Source organism: Cibotium barometz, chromosome 36, assembly GCF_041138505.1.
Source record: "Cibotium barometz isolate CiBa-2024 chromosome 36, ASM4113850v1, whole genome shotgun sequence".
Classification (NCBI taxonomy): Eukaryota; Viridiplantae; Streptophyta; class Polypodiopsida; order Cyatheales; family Cibotiaceae; genus Cibotium; species Cibotium barometz.
Genome location: NC_141081.1, coordinates 9,182,291 through 9,202,393, shown reverse-complemented (window position 1 = coordinate 9,202,393; position 20,103 = coordinate 9,182,291). Strand labels below are relative to the sequence as shown.

Genomic DNA, 20,103 nt, shown 5'->3' with positions numbered 1-20,103 from the left:
CCGTCGTGGACGAAGGGAGGGGGCTCGCCTACTCGAAACGAAGGGGGGGGGGAAGCTCCCGCCTCGGCAAGGGGGGCAGCTCTGCTCTACCTCCAAGACCATCTTCATGCAACAGCCCAACCTGCTGGAGCTCGGAGCCCCGATCAAGATTGTGGTGACATTCATGGACAATACTCTGATCTGTTGAGGCTTTTTTGGCCGCCACCACCACGGCCACAAATCAGAAGAAAGATGCGGGGGAGAAAGGCGGTTCTCAGACGGTGGGCGGCAGCTGCTGCAGAGAAAAAAGACAGGCGGCCGCTTTGGTCACGTGAAAGTCGCCTGGGGAGAGGAACAGCTGGGTGCTAGAGCAGGTGAAGAGGTGATTGCTTTGAAGAAGAGGGGATTAAAAGATGTGGTCGGCATCAATCTGCTGGCACATTCAGAACTTAAGAGAAGAAGAACATTGAAACAGAACTTTGGAGATGAGAGTTTTGATTTTACTTTCACAAAGGTGTTTGATGGCATCCCATACCCTGCTCTATTTGTTGCAGAGATAGAACGCACTTTGAAAGTAGGTGGTTTCGCTGCTATGCATGTTTCCCTGAATGTTTGGCGTAATAAATTCATGTCAAGTGAGCCCGGTCATGGCATAAAGCCAGTCACTTTACTTTTCCAACACTCAGAAATCGTGTATGTTTCCTCAGCATATGCTCCTGGCTTGGATACCATCATTGTATTCAAGAAAAACACTCTTGCCAAGACAAGTGGAACAGGTCTAGCATACGTTATGCCTCCATACCTCAACCAGTGGTGAATCAGCTTGAGCCTCTGTTGACAAAAGAGTGCAGGAAGTGCATGGAGGAGCATTTGGAAAGCATAAGATATATACCTAGTTTATGGGACCTAGATAAGCATGATCACCATGTCTATGTTGATTGGGTTCACATGATTTCAACTGCACCGGCTTGAGAATCAGGGTCTTGAAGCTGTGATGCTGTGGTTTACCAGAGGAGGGGAACCCTTGAAAGTTTCCTTTTGTATTTTCTTTTGATGCTGATGCCCGTGTCTCAGGGCAGTTGAAACACTGTTATGTTTTGCCTATCTAAAGAGTCTAGAGAGATTGGCTTGCAAGCTTCTGCAGATGATGCCCCTTGAAGTTCAACCACTTACTCTCACAGCCAGAAGCCTCGCGCTTTCCCAGCAACACCGCCAACGTCACGACATCTTTGGTGAAAACCAAAGATGTCGTGACGTTGGCGGTGTTGCTGGGAAAGCGCGAGGCTTCTGGCTGTGAGAGTAAGTGGTTGAACTTCAAGGGGCATCATCTGCAGAAGCTTGCAAGCCAATCTCTCTAGACTCTTTAGATAGGCAAAACATAACAGTGTTTCAACTGCCCTGAGACACGGGCATCAGCATCAAAAGAAAATACAAAAGGAAACTCTCAAGGGTTCCCCTCCTCTGGTAAACCACAGCATCACAGCTTCAAGACCCTGATTCTCAAGCCGGTGCAGTTGAAATCATGTGAACCCAATCAACATAGACCTGGTGATCATGCTTATCTAGGTCCCATAAACTAGGTATATATCTTATGCTTTCCAAATGCTCCTCCATGCACTTCCTGCACTCTTTTGTCAACAGAGGCTCAAGCTGATTCACCAACTGGTTGAGGTATGGAGGCATAATGTATGCTAGACCTGTTCCACTTGTCTTGACAAGAGTGTTTTTCTTGAATACAATGATGGTATCCAAGCCAAGTGCATATGCTGAGGAAACATACACGATTTCTAAGTGTTGGAAAAGTAAAGGGACTGGCTTTATGCCATGACCGGGCTCACTTGACATGAATTTATTACGCCAAACATTCAGGGAAACATGCATAGCAGCGAAACCACCTGCTTTCAAAGTGCGTTCTATCTCTGCAACAAATAGAGCAGGGTATGGGATGCCATCAAACACCTTTGTGAAAGTAAAATCAAAACTCTCATCTCCAAAGTTCTGTTTCAATGTTCTTCTTCTCTTAAGTTCTGAATGTGCCAACAGATTGATGCTGACCACATCTTTTAATCCCCTCTTCTTCAAAGCAATCGCCTCTTCACCTGCTCTAGCACCCAGCTGTTCCTCTCCCCAGGCGACTTTCACGTGACCAAAGCGGCCGCCTGTCTTTTTTCTCAGCAGCTGCCGCCCACCGTCTGAGAACCGCCTTTCTCCCCCGCATCTTTCTTCTGATTTGTGGCCGTGGTGGTGGCGGCCAAAAAAGCCTCAACAGATCAGATTATTGTCCATGAATGTCACCACAATCTTGATCGGGGCTCCGATCTCCAGCAGGTTGGGCTGTTGCATGAAGATGGTCTTGGAGGTAGAGCAGAGCTGCCCCCCTTGCCGAGGCGGGAGCTTCCCCCCCCCCTTCATTTCGAGTAGGCGAGCCCCCTCCCTTCGTCCACGACGGCCGGATTCCTCTCTGGGCGGCCACCTTCTGGATTTTTCGCCAGCTTCTAGGCTACGTGCTGGCAGCTACGTTGGCCCCTCACAAAGCTTCCATGTAGCCCTTTATATTATTGGCCACTTGTATCATATATTTCATTTATTTTTCTTGCCTCAATAATGGCCACTCACATCAATGCTCCTCACACATGGTAACCTAAAATCCCACTTTATCTCCGGGTACAAAAATGGTACCACAAAACCACCGCTGGCCGCATCCACATGAATTGGAGTGTCCCATCCTGTACATCTTCATACAGCTTCCAATGCCACTGTATCTGAGTGAATACCTTCCATATCTGTCCTTGCTGCTCAAGGCCCAGATTCCACATAAGTTGTTCCATGAACATGCTTTCACTGCATAGACGTGCCACAGCACGACATCGACCCCCTCTAAACCTGCACATCCTCCGGTATGTGCCACCAAGTTGCTATATAGGCTGGTGCCTTACGCTCAGGGTAGTCCATATCTCTTATCTTTGATATGCCAAGTTTTGAACACCCTGGCTGCACTCTCCAGACTCCCACATTTCATATACATATTGATAAGGGCAATCCCAACCACTGCATCTAACTCAAAGCCACTAGCCATCAAGCGAGCATGGAGTAGCTTGCCTTGGGAAAGGGCAGCTATACTTGAACATGCATTCAAGGCACTAATAAGAGTAACATTATTGAGCATTTGCCTCTCCTGTTGCATTTTGTTCAAAAAGTCCTGCTTGTCCATGTCCATGTTGAGAATATCCTACAATCATAGTAGTCCATGGCATCACACCTTCTTGTCCTAAACTGTCAAACACTCTCTGAGCTTCCTCAAGAGACCCTGATCATTATAGCCAGCCATGAATACATTCCACGAGACTGCATCCCATACCGACATTTTGTTAAACAAGCACTGCATTTCCACAAATGAACTGCACTTAGCATACATATCCAGGATAGCATTGTTGACATAGAGATTTTCTCCAAGTCCCTGTTTAACAGCATCACCATGTATCCCTCGTCCCCTCTCTATCTCTCCCAAAATACCACAAGCTTTCATGCTGCAAACATATGTGACAGCATCAGGAGATGCAACACCCTCTAGTTGCATCTGTTCCAAACAATTCAGAACCTCTTCATTGAAGCCATATTGAGCATATCCTGCAATAAGTGCAGTCCAAGAAACAACATCTCGAACTGATAACTTATCAAAGACTTTCCATGACTCTGCAAATGAACCACACTTAGCGTACATATCACTCAGCATGTTTCCAACAGAAAGATCTCTTTCAAATCCCTGCTTCACAATCTCAGCATGCATTCCTCTACCCATGTCTAGAGCTCCTGTGCTGCCACAAGATCTTAATCCACATATAAATGTAACAGCAGAAGGAGAGATCCCCTCCGATTGCATCTGCTCAAAATAGCTGAGCACTTTGGAACCAAGCCCTTTTGAAGCATATCCTGCAATCAAAGCAGTCCATGACACTAGCTCTCGAACGGGTAGCTTGTGGAACACTTGCTCTGCTTCTGAAAGTGAGCCACATCTGCTATATATATCCAAGATAGTGCTGCCAACAAAAGGATTTTGTTCATATCCCTTCTTTGTAACCTCAGCATATATTTCTTGACCTTTTCTTATGGCTCCTATGCTGCCATATGCTTTCAAATAGGAAATGCATGTAGCAAGGTTTAGAGGAACTCCCTTCAGTTGCATCTGATCCAAACAATCTACAATCTCCTCACCAAAGCCTTGTTCATGTTCAGCATAACCTTTTGCTTGCATAGGTTCTAAAAGGGTCAGTGCTTCCTTAGAAAGGCCTTGCTCAGCATATCCTGCAATAAGTGCATTCCAAGTCACAGTGTCCGGCTTCTTTCCCGCCTGCTTCATTTGTGTAAAAAGCTGAACAGCAATCTGGTCAAAGTGTTGTTGGGCATATGCTGAAATGATTGCATTCCATGTCACCAAGTTCTTATTGGGCAATGCATCAAACACTTAGAGTAAATGTGTCTTGCTGTATGCTTTGATGCTGCATTTTCCAAAAGAGACAAAACACATCCAGCCCGAAACCATTCCGAGAATATCCTCCAATCATTGCATTCCAAGTCACCACATCGTGCTTTGGAAGCTTGTCAAAGACACTCCACCCATCTACGACACTTCCGCATTTTGCATACATGTCAACAAGAGTGTTGCCAATGACAACATCCAGCCCTAAAGTGCTTTTAATAACATGAGCATGAATCACCTTGCCTTGTTTGAGCTCTGTGAGGGTGATACATGCTTTTAGGACGGCCACAAAGGTATGCCCATCTGGTTTCCTCCCCGACTGTTGCATTTGAAAATACAGTTCAATACCTCTATCAGGTTTTCCATGGTTGACATGTGCCGAAATGATTGCACTCCATGTGTAGCAATTGTGTTCCCACAATTTGTTGAAGACTTCATTGGCTTCCAACAAACTACCACACGCATCAAACATGCGGATAAGGTAGCTCCCCACATATGCATTTGACTGCAACCTACCCCTGGTCATAAAGGCATGCACTTCCCTTTCAAATGAGCATTCCATGTGTACATATAATGCCATCATATATGGCTTTCCTGAACAACGAGTAGAGCTTTAATCTCCATGTTCATACACTCAATTCTACAGCATTCTGCATTGGCATTCCTTTTATCCTTTTGATGTTTTGGGCTTTCTCTATGTCGAACCATTCATTCAGATTATCATTGCATACATTTAGCCCTGTTTTTCAAAGAGTTTCTTTCAGATATCCTGACAATCAGAGTACAAAGAAGTGTCCACCTTTCCGGCATTCATGAGTTCTTGAGCATTCTATATGTTTTGCAACTTGTAGGGAAGACCTCAAGTCAATACAAGCTCCTCACCTTCCTCAGCTATCAGAAAGGTCGAGTGTCGTAAGCCCTTGAGACAAAGGGTTAGCTTCAAGTCACTACAAGCTCCTCTCTATCCTTGGTTATTGGAATAGATGAGTGTCATAGGCCCTTGAAGTGGCAAGAATGGATCAAGTCATTGCAAGCTCCTCTCCTTCCTCAGCTGTCGAGAAGGATGAGTGTCACAAGCCCTTGTTGCCATTCTACAGTTCTGAGAGAGAACTACAAGTCTATACAAGCTCCTTGCCACCCCCTTCTCCTAAGGTGAACAAGTGTCATAAGCCCTTGTAATCCTTCTTCTTCCCTAATAGTTTTATTATGGAAGACTACAAGTCCTATAAGCTCCTGGCTCTCTCTTTTCAAGAAATGCATCAGTGTCATAGGCCCCTATAGCCTTCTTTGCTTTGTCTGCCATTATTTTTACCTCCTTTGCATCCTTGTCATGCTTTAGAAGTTCTCCAAGCAGCTAAGATATAGCATCATTATAGTATATTTCCTTCATTTTTTGTACCTGCCTTTCAGAAAGCCCTGATTGTGTATCTATTTGCTCTAATTTTCCTCAAGCATCATCTTGATTTGTATGTCATCTTGCATGTATCCATACATTCTAGATATCATATCGTTTTTCATCCAGCATTCAAATCAGATAACATTACCTTTGTTTTCCCACTTCACCCAGCCTTCTTTCGACTGCCTGTTGCTGTTGCATGTAGAGCACAAACGCCTGAAACATCTGCATGGTGTTGACGTCCGGACGAAATCCTTGCTGCTCCTGTTGATCACCCATGATTCCCCTTCTACACTCACCCCAGCTGTTTCACGTTGGGTTCACCAAAGATGTCGTGACGTTGGCGGTGTTGCTGGGAAAGCGCGAGGCTTCTGGCTGTGAGAGTAAGTGGTTGAACTTCAAGGGGCATCATCTGCAGAAGCTTGCAAGCCAATCTCTCTAGATTCTTTAGATAGGCAAAACATAACAGTGTTTCAACTGCCCTGAGACACGGGCATCAGCATCAAAAGAAAATACAAAAGGAAACTCTCAAGGGTTCCTCTCCTCTGGTAAACCACAGCATCACAGCTTCAAGACCCTGATTCTCAAGCCGGTGCAGTTGAAATCATGTGAACCCAATCAACATAGACATGGTGATCATGCTTATCTAGGTCCCATAAACTAGGTATATATCATATGCTTTCCAAATGCTCCTCCATGCACTTCCTGCACTCTTTTGTCAACAAAGGCTCAAGCTGATTCACCACTGGTTGAGGTATGGAGGCATAACGTATGCTAGACCTGTTCCACTTGTCTTGACAAGAGTGTTTTTCTTGAATACAATGATGGTATCCAAGCCAGGAGCATATGCTGAGGAAACATACACGATTTCTGAGTGTTGGAAAAGTAAAGTGACTGGCTTTATGCCATGACCGGGCTCACTTGACATGAATTTATTACGCCAAACATTCAGGGAAACATGTATAGCAGCGAAACCACCTGCTTTCAAAGTGCGTTCTATCTCTGCAACAAATAGAGCAGGGTATGGGATGCCATCAAACACCTTTGTGAAAGTAAAATCAAAACTCTCATCTGCAAAGTTCTGTTTCAATGTTCTTCTTCTCTTAAGTTCTGAATGTGCCAGCAGATTGATGCCGACCACATCTTTTAATCCCCTCTTCTTCAAAGCAATCACCTCTTCACCTGCTCTAGCACCCAGCTGTTCCTCTCCCCAGGCGACTTTCACGTGACCAAAGCGGCCGCCTGTCTTTTTTCTCTGCAGCAGCTGCCGCCCACCGTCTGAGAACCGCCTTTCTCCCCCGCATCTTTCTTCTGATTTGTGGCCGTGGTGGTGGCGGCCAAAAAAGCCTCAACAGATCAGAGTATTGTCCATGAATGTCACCACAATCTTGATCGGGGCTCCGAGCTCCAGCAGGTTGGGCTGTTGCATGAAGATGGTCTTGGAGGTAGAGCAGAGCTGCCCCCCTTGCCGAGGCGGGAGCTTCCCCCCCCCCCTTCGTTTCGAGTAGGCGAGCCCCCTCCCTTCGTCCACGACGGCCGGATTCCTCTCTGGGCGGCCACCTTCTGGATTTTTCGCCAGCTTCTAGGCTACGTGCTGGCAGCTACGTTGGCCCCTCACAAAGCTTCCATGTAGCCCTTTATATTATTGGCCACTTGTATCATATATTTCATTTATTTTTCTTGCCTCAATAATGGCCACTCACATCAATGCTCCTCACACATGGTAACCTAAAATCCCACTTTATCTCCGGGTACAAAAATGGTACCACAAAACCACCGCTGGCCGCATCCACATGAATTGGAGTGTCCCATCCTGTACATCTTCATACAGCTTCCAATGCCACTGTATCTGAGTGAATACCTTCCATATCTGTCCTTGCTGCTCAAGGCCCAGATTCCACATAAGTTGTTCCATGAACATGCTTTCACTGCATAGACGTGCCACAGCACGACAACGTACTCTATTGTGGACCGTGCTACATAGCACGAGTTGTTTTCTGTTCAGTCTTTGCTTCATTACAGGCAGCTTTTGCATCAGTTTCAGTCAATGGCCATGGCTGATAACAGCAATGATGTATTTCGCATGTTGTCTGCTGAAGACAAACTGGATGGAGACAGCAACTACCCACTTTGGGCATACATGATGCAGCATGTTTTGGTTGCAAAAGGAGTGTGGAACATTGTGCAGGGTATGGATGTACGTCCAGGTTCTGTGGATGTAGGATTTGTTGAGGATGTTGCAGGTTCTAGCAGCTCTACTGTTGCTGCTGTTTTACCCACTACTGAACAAGCTCGTTGGGATGGTAAAGATGCACAGGCTCATGCCTTGATTGCACTTTCTATCAAACGTAACATCACCCCACATATTCGTTCAGCTAAAACAGCAAAACAGGCTTGGGATATTCTAGCTGGTTTGTATGCAGGTCGTAACGAGGCAAAAATTGCTTACCTGCATAAAGAGCTAGAATTGAAGATTATGCAAGAAGATGATGACATGAATGTTTTTCTTGCTAAGATTAAAGATCTCAAAGAACAATTGATTTCTGCAGGTGAGATTATTCCTGATCATTCTCTTATGCAGACTGTTCTTGATGCTTTACCTGAGACATATCAGACTTTTGCTTCCACGTGGAGACTGAGGACAGACCTGATGCTGTCAAGTATGATACTTTAGTCAACAAACTCTTGCAAGAAGCGCAGTCTAGGCAAAACAGGGCTAGGCAGCGTGCAGTTGATCAAGCATTTATTGCTACCCAGCAGCAGAGAAGAAGTGGTAAGGAAGCCCCTTCCACTGTTTCTTTTCCTATTAGTAGGTCTGCAACTTCTTCTCCTTCCACAGGTAGCAACAATAAGTCTGAGAAGGCTCTTGATAAAGGCAAGAAAAAGACCAGGTGTGCAACTATTGTAAGGCAAATGATCATGTCATTAAGAATTGCCCTAAGCCAAAGGCTAAAGAGGCAAAGAAGAAAGAGTCAAATGCAGCCACAATAGCGGATGCTTCTACAAATGCAGATTCTGCAAATGTTGTGCAGGATACAGAATGGACGTTTAGCGTGTATTGCCAGTATAATCCATCTGTACATGATGCATGTTTGGTAGTTTTTGTTGACTCTCATATTTGGTATTTTGACACTGGTGCTACAAAGCACATTACCTCGCATCGTGATATATTCACTTCTCTTGAGGCTGTCCCTAATGGGAATACTGTCACATGTGCCAATAATGCTTCTTACCCAGTGAAGGGCATTGGTAAAATTATGATTACTGCTGCAAATGGCAGCGTTTTCACACTTTCAGATGCTTTGTATGTGCCAGGGATAAAGAAGAATCTATTGTCTGTCTCTGCACTTGCTAGACTTGGACTTGTAGTCAAATTTGTGGATGACAGATGTACTGTTCATGATTTGACTTTTGGTGATACGATTATTGTATCTGGCACCTTGTTTCGTGGGCTGTATAGGCTCAATTCTTATGACAAGTGTATGGAAGATTCAACAAATGCAGTTTTTGATGAAAAGGCAGTTTCAGATGCAAAACTATGGCATGCTCGTTTTGGTCATCTGAACTTTGCTAGTTTGCTGCATTTGCAGAAATTTGATATGGTTGCTTCATTACTCCCTCTTGAGGCACCATTGAAACATGTTTGTGAAGGCTGTATTTTGGGCAAAATGCAGCGTTCTGCGTTTCCAAAGGATGGTTCTGTGCGGGCCAGTCGCAAATTGCAGCTTGTACATAGTGATGTATGTGGGCCTATGCAAACTCCGTCATTTGGTAAACACTTGTACTTCGTGACTTTCATTGATGATTACTCAAGGCATGCATGGGTATATCCACTGAAGGCAAAGTCCGAAGTGTTTTTGTGCTTCAAAAAGTTTATGCTTATGGTTGAAAATGTATCCAATTGTACTGTGGGCACCCTCCGTTCTGATCGAGGGGGGGAGTACATGTCTAAAGAGTTTAATGCATTTCTGGCTAGTCGTGGGATAAAACACCAATGTACAGTGCCGTATACCCCTCAGCAAAATGGCGTTGCTGAGAGGAAGAATAGGTCACTTATGAGATGGCACAATATATGGTCAAGAGCCAAGCTTTACCACATGCGTTTTGGCTTGAGGCTGTCATGTGTGCTGCATATGTACTCAACAGGTGTCCCACTAAGGCCTTGCAATCTATTACTCCATACGAAGCTTGGCATGGCAGGAAGCCTTCTATTGGTCACTTGCGTGTCTTTGGTTGCTTGGCCTATGCTTTAGTGCCTGTGCAACAACACAGAAAATTGGATGATAAGGCTGTCAAATGCATTTTTGTTGGTTACAGTGCTGAGAGCAAGGGTTACAGATTGTATCATCCGTAGTCAAAGCGTATCTTGATTAGTCGAGATGTTGTTTTTGTGGAAGATGCTGTGCAGCCCTTGTTATCATGTACCAAAGAGACAGGTGTGAGCTCACGGGATGTATTTGATACTTTGTTGCCTCTCTTTACAGGTGGGAATTCAAATGTAAGTCCTAATGAGGCAAATATTCAGCCTATGCAGATTTCAAACGACATCATAGATCAGCCTATTTCTGATGCAGATTTACAAGATGTAATTCATGAGGATAGGGCTGAAAACGAGCAGGCTAGAGGGATGCCTAAATGGCTGGTGCAAACCTTGCGTGATAGTAAGATTGATGCACCTATGACTAGTCGTACTCGTTCAGGTTTTCAGCATGCCTCTTATGCATCAAATTGTTATGCTTTGGCTGTGTCTAGTATGTGTGAAGAGGAACAACCTCTTTCATTTGATGAGGCACAAAATTCAGAAAATTGGTTGGCTGCAATGCAAAGTGAATATGATGCTATAATGAAGAATGGTACATGGTCTTTGTGTGATTTGCCTATTGGTAAAAAGGCCATTGGATGTAAGTGGGTTTTTAAGTTGAAACGAAAGCCAGATGGCAGTGTTGATCGCTATAAGGCTAGACTTGTTGCAAAGGGTTATGCTCAAGAAAAGGGCATTGATTTTGATGAGACCTTTGCTCCCACTTGTCGTATGACTACCATTCGTAGCATTTGTGCATTGGCAGCTCATAATGAGGAGCCTCCAAGCAAACTAGCATCTGTGGGTGAGGTTCAAACTTTACTTTTAGCTTCCTAGAAGCGAACTAGCATCCGCGAGTGAGGCTCAAACTTTTGTTGGAGGAGCCTATTCTTCTAGCTAACATATGCAAACTAATATATTATGCAAGTGAGGATGAAAACTTTAACTGGAGCCTCCTAGCAAACTAACATATGATGGTGGTGAGGCTCATGGAGCCTCCTACTAACAAGCTAGCATATGCAGGTAAGGCTCAAGCTTTAGATGGAGCCTAGCCTCCTAGCAAACTAGCATTGATAGGTGAGATTCAAACTTTGGTTGGAGCCTGAACTCATGTTGAGATTGAATTACATTTATAGTTTTGTGTACTACCATAAAAACATTGCTTCAATCTTTCCATCTCAAACATGTGGTTTTCAATTCATTGGACAAAGACATTACTAATACCAAAGAGGATAATTTTGCGGAACTTCTTGTTGATCAAGAAGATCACTTTATAGATAGGGAGAGCTGGAAAGAGAAAAGTGTCATCCTCCGGGATGACAAAACTTGGTAATGGAGTAGTATTGCTGGTCCACCCATACGAGGCTATAAATTGTAGAGAACTAGGGGAGAGTAGCTCCATATGTGTTGCTTCATCAATGTTTATATCTAATGGACGCTCAATGAAAAGATGGGGTTCCATATCAATATCACTATCATTATCCAATGAAGCATTGCCATGATTGATAGGGGACTCATCATCTTCTTTGGATTGATGTTCCTCATGCTCTAGATCGGCCTTCTTCAAAATGTTTTTTTCATCATCTTCTAAGTATGCATAAAAGATTATTTTTTTATTATAAAAGTGTTACTTTTATCATATTTGATTTTCATGCATAGAAGTATGCATAAAAGATTATTTTTTTATTATAAAAGTGTTACTTTTATCATATTTGATTTTCATGCATAGAAGTATGCATAAAAGATTATTTTTTTTTATTATAAAAGTGTTACTTTTATCATATTTGATTTTCATGCATAGAAGTATGCATAAAAGATTATTTTTTTATTATAAAAGTGTTACTTTTATCATATTTGATTTTCATGCATAGAAGTATGCATAAAATATTATTATTTTTATTATAAAAGTGTTACTTTCATCATAAATGATTTTTATGCATAAATGGGTGCATAGAAGATATTTTTTTAAATTAAAAGTGTGATTTTCATCATAAATAATTTTTATGCATAAAAGATATCTTTTTATATATTAAAAGTGTGATTTTCATCATAAATGATTTTTATGCATAAACATATGCATAAAAGATATTTTTTTATATTAAAAGTGTGATTTTCATCATAAATGGTTTTTATGCATAAATGGGTGCATAAAAGATATTTTTTAAACTAAAAGAGTGATTTCCATCATAAATGATTTTTATGATGATAAAAGTGTGACTTTCATTAGAATTGGATTTTCTGCATAATTAGTTGCATATAGAATCTTTATAATTAAATAAGGGTTATCCTTAATCCTCTGTTTAATTTTTGTAAAAATTAGAAAAATGAATAAGTAGATAATGTGTGAGAAGAAATGCTACCGTTTCATATTCACTCAGATGGTAGAGAAAATTCAATTAAACTATCGAAGTGGGAGATTGAGATAAATGATTATTTTATTCCTCATAAGAAATTCATATTTTAGTAAATATTTGTTCGAATGAAATTTAGAAAAAGAGAAAGTGAAATAGTACCTTTCGAGAAAGATAGTTTAGGAAGAACTTTTCCAGATCCAAACTCTGATTCTGACTATTGACCAAGACCTAATTCCTTCGTCAATGACGATGTGCTCAGTTCAGGGAAAATGTACTCAAATCACCCACCGAATCTGAAACTAAGTTAAGACTTTTGATTTTGATCTGAGGATCAAGTTAACAGAATTGAAGGAATTCTGTTTGGAATTCAGGCCTGAATCTAGAAGTATTGGGATATGGATTTAAGATTTATTCATGGTATTCAAACAAAATCAAAACTATAAACTTGCATAGATTTCCTGTTTCCTTAAAAGACTGTCTTACGCCAAAATGCTAGAGGGAGTATTTGGCATATATGTTTATCTAAGGGAATTTTGATTGCAACAGCTGGCGGGGAGTGTTCGAGGGACAGCTCACGCGGCAAAGCCTGCCAAGGTCTTGACCAGCCTCGGTATGGTTAAAATGGTGCACTTCCGGTATGATGGGCAAGGGCCGACGAAGCGGTCCCTGAGTGAAGTGCCACACCTAAGGAGGATCCTAGAGGGTTTTGACCAGGTGATGCACGGGCTTGCGGTGCTTAGGACACCCATTCGTATGTCGAGGAAGATATTGTATGACAGACCAATGTTATTGTAATCTATCACTGGATATTTTTGTTGACTCGCTGGTCTCAACAGAGAGTCCAAAGTGATACTGTTTTGTGAGAAACAAAGACTCAATGGAAATTTTGAAGCATGACATGTGTAACTAGTAAATTGTTTGTCAATGGATTTTTTTATATATATTAAAGTTTTGAAGAGGAGTGTGTGCGTATCTGTTTTCTAAAGCTAAAGTTAAGAAAGGCATTTCAATTAGGGGTGGCTGAGTACTTGTTTGGATCTACCGATTCCAGTGTGGCAGGGTGGTGGCTAACCCATGGGCTGGATGGGGTTAGGCTGGAATCAGTGGAGTTTTAATAATCAAACTGAAAAATCTTAGGATTACGCTAGGATTCGAGTAGATAGTTGATTCCCTGATAAAATTCTTGATTGAGTGGATCAACGGCTGTGCCTAATCTTGATTAGGAAAAAAGCGTTGAATTGCTCAGATGATCAAATTATATCAGTGATTTTCCTTCAATCTGGTTTATTCAGGTGGAGGATAGTTTAGATTTTGATCTCGTTAGAAAACTCATTAAGAAAAATTCAAAAAGGTGGAATCGTCCCCGCTTTCTGGATATGGGAAATTTTCTCGGTTTCGGTTTACGGAGTGACCACCAACCTAGTCTCGTGCCCGGACATTCGTGGGCGAGGCCCCGAGTGAGAAACCCAGCCCCGCGCATGAGGGGGCTGTTTTCGCTGTCAGCTACTACCGGGAATCCGGCGCGTGGAGGGGGCAGAGGGATCTCACAAGGAGGACAAAGACAATAATGCTGAGCACTCAGAATCCAATGAGGATTCTTATTAGGCACCTCTTCATTGATATATTTTTGTATATATGGCCAAAGGCCTTACACTTCGTGAAATATAATAAATTTTGGGCTCACTTGGATTCTTCCCGATCTATGTGTTTTTCATGTTTATGTTTGTGTCATAAAACTGTGATTCTGTTTTTTTTTAAGAGATGGGGCAAACTGGGGAGTCCTGTATAGACTCGCCAGTCAACCCCAAACTTTTTTTAATACACAGTACTTTTTTTAGTTTTGAAAGACAAAAATAGCAACAAAATATCGGTGCTCAGCAGCGCTATTATGATAATGAACAACGAAATGTTTCTGTTGAGTAGCGCTATTTCGCTGCTATTTTTGCTACTCTAGCAGATCTGTTAAGCAAAAACATCAACATTTTTAGCAGCAAAAATAGCCTAACATCTCCCTACCCTTCTAGCTATAAAAGCACTACTATTTTTGCTACTACACCCTCATTCTATTCTCGAGATTCTATTATAGTGAGATTTATGCAAACATAAAGAGATGTAAAAGACTATTCAAAAAGAAGAAGACATGGTTTATCTAAGTTAAACCAAGGAAGAATTCCCTAACTTGAGGAAAATTTCAAACCTCTTTTCTACTTACTATATGGACTATATGAAGAAGGCAAATTGACACGATACCTTCTTTTGTAAAGGACTGGATTCTTCTCAACCTACCTCTCACCATTCCATTTCCTTGTGTGACAACACCCACCATTCCCTTTCTTTGTGTGACCACACCTACCAGACCACACCCACCATATTCCTATTGAACTCGAGCTGACTGGGAGACTTCTTTTCCCTACTTCCAAGATGAAAAATGCACCTTCATAGGGATTTGTGAGTTTATTTTTGTCATATTTTTCTCTTCCTCTTGTGTGCTAGTACCTCCTACCACTATCCTCTCTACACTTGGGTGATATTGGAGCAATTTCTAGATATTGGAGCTAGAAGGCTAATTCTCATTCTCCTGAATTCAAGCCATGTGTTTTGTAAGTAATTTTTTGGTTTTCCTATGAGTTTTTAGTAATTAAGCTTAATAATTCTTTTCTTAGGGATTAATTATGTTGCTAATGTGTTATTGAGTGCTATATAGTGCCCGATGAGGCCCTTTCTTGGAGTTTTTCACTTCTCTCTCTCTCTCTCTCTCTCTCTCTCTCTCTCTCTCTCTCTCTCTTGCTCTCAATTTAGTAAAATAAAAGAGCTTTATCACAAAATAAAGTTATGGAAATTTTATTAACTATGATTAGTACTAATTAGGCTTAATAATTAGAGAAAGTAGAGAAGAGAAATTATGTGAGGAGGCTATTCTTTAATCCATTCCCTACTAAAGTAAGGCTATTTGTGAGAATTTCTCTTATAGGAAGTTTTGCCTTCTTTATCTTTTCTTAATTTTCAATTGGTCTAGGCATCTCTTTTATGCCTTTTAAGAGAATTAGAGATAAACTACCCTCTCTAATATGTCAAAAAAGAGGAGAGAAAGTTTTATTATGATTATTATTTTTATTATGTTGTGTTTAGAGAATTATATGGCTAATTAGGGTCAGGATTTTATCCCTTTTTAGTAAAGAAATGGTTATTTAAAATTATTATTTAGGAATGAGAAAGGATGGATGAGATGTGTATTTGGGCATAGCACAAGCTATGGTTTCCCAGTATTGTAGTATAAGAGAATCATGGGTTTTGTGAGAGAGCGTAGAGGATTAAAGAGACACTTCATTTCTTCTTTGATACAGAGGATTAGAGTATGTGAGTAAAAAGGATTATTTTTCTTAACATAGGTCTTGTTATTGTTCATTTTTTCATGGTGGATCAAATATGATGATTGGACTAGTGAAGGAAATAACATCTTCTCCCCTACTTATCTAACTCCGCTCTTACTTGCATAGTCAGTGTGCAAAGGTAATAACAAGCTCGAGAGTTGGCTCGGGCTAATCCCCCCTTATGCCATTGGGAATTGGATTTTCTCCTCACCCACGAGGGTGGACATGTGATTATGGATGCTACCGAGTTGTGTGGGCCTAGGTTAGTGCAATGAAGTAGCCCACCTCATGAGTAGAAATCCCCTCTGAGGAGCGAGAGGATTTGGTACAAGTGGAATTGCCTTAAAAAATCCCAGGCAACATGTTTAAAGGCATCCCGTTTGTATACAAGGTTCCTTGAGTGTGAAGATCTCTTGCAGATTCTATAAAGAACCAGTTCTGTGAAAGGAAAGGCTGTCAAGAAATAGAGCATAGTGAAGAACTCCTATGCAGCTTGATAAAGAAGTGTGCAGAGTTTAAATCTTCTGCAAAAGTTCAAACTCATGCATTTCTTAGTGCAGTTTTGGAACAACTTCATTGCCTTGGTGTTGGTTCAAAGCTTAGCATTGTAGTACTTGTTTCAAATTCCCTCTTCTAGAGTTGAGAGACCCTGGCATGAGAATTGCATTCAAGTGAGTGCTTAAAAGAGAGACTATGGTATGAGCATTCTCAGGCTCAGTGTAGATTATCAGCAAACGCAAAGTGCAAGCCAACAACCACATAGAAAACAGTTCCACCATGCACCATGCAACACATCATCGTTTGCAACATCATCTTTTCATCTAGTTTTGAGACGTAACAATTGTGTTCTCTATAGTGTTTCAATGGTGCAACTCATAGTACTCATCACAGGCTATCGCAACTCTAACTAGATCAACTCTGTGCTCCTCAACGTAGGTGTGTAGCATTCATCAGACTAGTTAGTGTCTGCACATAAGCAAGTAGTCTCTGAGGTGCTATACCATGTGATTGTGGAGGTGGAATCTGGCGGTCTTAAGAAATTGTATAGGTCAAGGTTCTGGAGAAGGCATGGCATAATGTCAAATGATTAGAAAATTTTGTGTCCCACAATGCAGGAAACTAGATTGGAGATGCTTATTGGCTCAAAAATGCAAGCCTACGAGAGCTAAATCGTCTTCTACATCAAGCTCCTAACACAGCCTTTACTCAGGCACCGATTCGCACAAGTGATCACTCAAACCACTCCTCACAGTCGTCGCAGACCTCACAAGAGAGCGCATCACAGATCGTCTCACAAGTGCAAAATCATCTACAACGTACACGCCATTTTGTTCTCTACAGCCAGCAGGTGCAGATCATAGTGCATGCTCACAAACAGGTCATCACAAGTGCAGAATCATCTTTAGCGCACATACGTAGACAAAAGCAGCGGCTTCATCACTTTCCTAGAGGCTCAACATCTTCGAGGTGCAGAGAAGCTTCATCGCTTCCAAAGAGAAGCTCCCTTCTTTCTCGGCAGTACGCATAGGCTGGTATTTAACCTTCGGCGTAGACTACAACCGCACAGTACACAGCAACGTAGAGCTGCCACAAGCTGCTAAACTTCTGCTCTGGTACTCAGGTTGGTAAACACCAACATGTTGGACGAGCTCTCAGACGTTAGCGTGAAGCCCTGAAGCCTTTTTGAGCCATTCACAGCACGCATCTACTCATCACAGGTGTAGAACCTTTTTGAGCCATTCACAGCACGCATCTACTCATCATAGGCGCTAAAGTCTTTTTGAGACATTCACAGCACACATCTACTCATCACAGGTGTAGAACCTTTTTGAGCCATTCACAGCACACATCTACTCATCTCACAGGCACAAAGCTTTTATATAGGGTCTTGTAAGGGTAAGGAGAGAGCAAAGAGGCATGGCAAGGACGGTGTACGTTAAAGTAAGCCAGTCTGTTGCATGAGCCTCTAGAAAAGGTGGTGCCTTTAAGTGGGCCAATGGTAGGGTACACATCGGCCTTCCAAGGAGTGGTTGCATGGGTGTCCATGTGGTAGCCAGCGAAGACTATGCATTAGGGCGACCGGTTTTTGGTCCTTGTGTGGGCGCCCTAGTATGTGTACGATCCAAGGCAAGGTCCTTTGATGCACACTTCCCAAGAGGCATCTTTTGGGACGGAACCCCTTTTTTTGGGACATCGGCCTCGATATGTGTGCTAATGCGTCCTGATGGTAGCTACCAAAATTATTTCTAGTGAAATTGTGTGGGTTGTTTTTCTAATTGCAGGGATGCAATCCATTCGTCAATTAGATACCTAGATAGGCATTTATTAAGGTTGAAAGTTTATCATAATTTAACTAAAAATTTACATAGAGGCTTATTCTGGTGTTTGTTTTAAGTATTGTAAAATCCTATATTAGGGTAAAATCGTACGAAAATTTTAAATTTTGACTCATAATTTTAAGATTCCTAGTTAAAATAGCTCAATTAATAAAGTTATGATTCTTACACTATAAAAAAAACCATAATTTTATCTATTAAATGGACATATATTATTATTGAAGATGGGCATGTTACATCCTTTCCCCCTTAAAGAAATTGAGATGTCCTCATCTTGTCATGAATTTGGGGTAATCCCTTAAGAGTGTAGCTTCATCTTCCCAAGTTAAATCCTCTATAGGGTAGTCTTTCTATTGCAGTAGATGTTCTATAAGTTTCAATTAAGCACTTGCCTTTCTCTTTAATCTATGATTCTACTAGGTTACAACTCAAGGACTCCTTAATTTGGGATTACAACTTGCTCATCATTAATAATATTATCAAGAATGGGTATATAAGGCTTAAACAAGCTTACATGACATACATTGTGGACCTTAACATGGGCTAGGAGCTGTAGCTTATAGGAACTAATGCTATTTACGAGAAAAATAGGTAACTGATGAGGGTTACCTAAAAAGATTCGCTCGCAAAATGTGTGAAATCTAAAAAATGGTTAAAAACATAGTTTTTTGAAAACGCATCTAGAATTCCATGTATAAATTTAAAAATTACATGAATTTTGCTATTTTTTTCAAGATTGAGAACACATCTGACCTTCGTAGATCTATAAAATGTTGTTGTTTGTGACATAAAAATAAACTTGACTTACAAAATGACATAGGAGTCTACATAACTTAAAGAAATATCAATCTTTTTTAAATGAAAATTTATTTTATAAATTTCATGAATGTAAGACACTTTTTTTAATGGACTTTCTTAGGACAAATTCTACCACTATGCATAAATATGCACATTATTTGACAAGCGCTTAAAAAATGTTAGAATACATAACAACATAAGCTCCGTAATTTATGAAAAGTTCTACAAACATCCTTGAGTCTATTTCTAGACCCAAATAGCAAAGCCTTTAGTATATACTTACCTTGATAGTTTGCATGACATAATTACTTGCTCTATTATTGATAAGCAAATAGTGGGCATTGTATACAACCAATGCTAAGAGTTTAAAGAGGTCAACTTATAGGTGTGCAAAGGTAGACTTCTATTCATATATATATGTAGAATATGGTAGCTATGGAGGCTCTGAGTAAACCTAAGCATGTTAAAAGAGTAGAAAATTAAAATAATTTTTTGGCAGGAAAATTTTAGAGGTAGACATTATATATCCTATGGGTGTAAATTTCGACCCACATAAGCATGTCTTTTCATGAAGTAAATTCTTGTTATGCAATATGGGTAAAGGTGGGGGGAAGAAATTGTAGCCTATATCATGTACATATGTGGTGGTGGCAAAAATTCATAGTATGCATATGTTGATGTTTGATCCAGATAGCCATTATCATGAATGTAGGTGATGGTATATCTAAGACTAGTGTAAGAATAAGCTCTAGTTATAATTATTTAGAGTACATGTGAAGGATGTTGAGAGATGGTTATATGTCTAAGGGTAGTGTAGAATGAACTCTGGTTATAATTATTTGGAGGACATACAAAGGATGCTGAGAGATGCAATCTTCGCTCGTGACATTGTCTTTGTGTACAAAGAAAAAAGAGACGAGCTTAGAGCGTCTGGAATGGTGGTAGAGAAGAGCTTAGAGCTTTCACGAGATGATGGTAGATTTAGGGTCCCCTATGTTGGAGAGCATACTACTACACATAGGCATGGCAAGGTCGAGGCTCACATGCACCCCCCTCCTCGACATACATGGCCCCACCACATGTATTTTCTTA

General features: G+C 41.2%; 1 protein-coding gene across 1 annotated transcript; it reads right to left on the bottom strand.

Annotated features, from left to right (window-relative positions):
* Nucleotides 1–3,247: 3,247 nt before the first annotated feature.
* LOC147617463 (pentatricopeptide repeat-containing protein DOT4, chloroplastic-like) lies at nt 3,248–6,131 on the bottom strand. Its single transcript, XM_086775441.1, has 3 exons — nt 6,001–6,131; nt 4,517–4,974; nt 3,248–4,386 (listed from the first exon to the last, which is right to left on the bottom strand). The coding sequence occupies exons 1-3, from the start codon at nt 6,129–6,131 to the stop codon at nt 3,248–3,250; spliced, it is 1,728 nt and encodes a 575-aa protein (XP_086631567.1).
* Between the last annotated feature and the right edge of the window lie 13,972 nt (nt 6,132–20,103).

Coding starts and splice junctions, on each gene's coding strand:
- LOC147617463 (XM_086775441.1), bottom strand. CDS start 6,131: ATGGGTGATCAACAGGAGCAGCAAGGATTTCGTCCGGACGTCAACACC. Junction 4,975..6,000: donor GGTGAAGTGGGAAAACAAAG/GTAATGTTATCT, acceptor CTTTATGACCAG/GGGTAGGTTGCAGTCAAATG. Junction 4,387..4,516: donor TGGAGGATATTCTCGGAATG/GTTTCGGGCTGG, acceptor CAATCATTTCAG/CATATGCCCAACAACACTTT.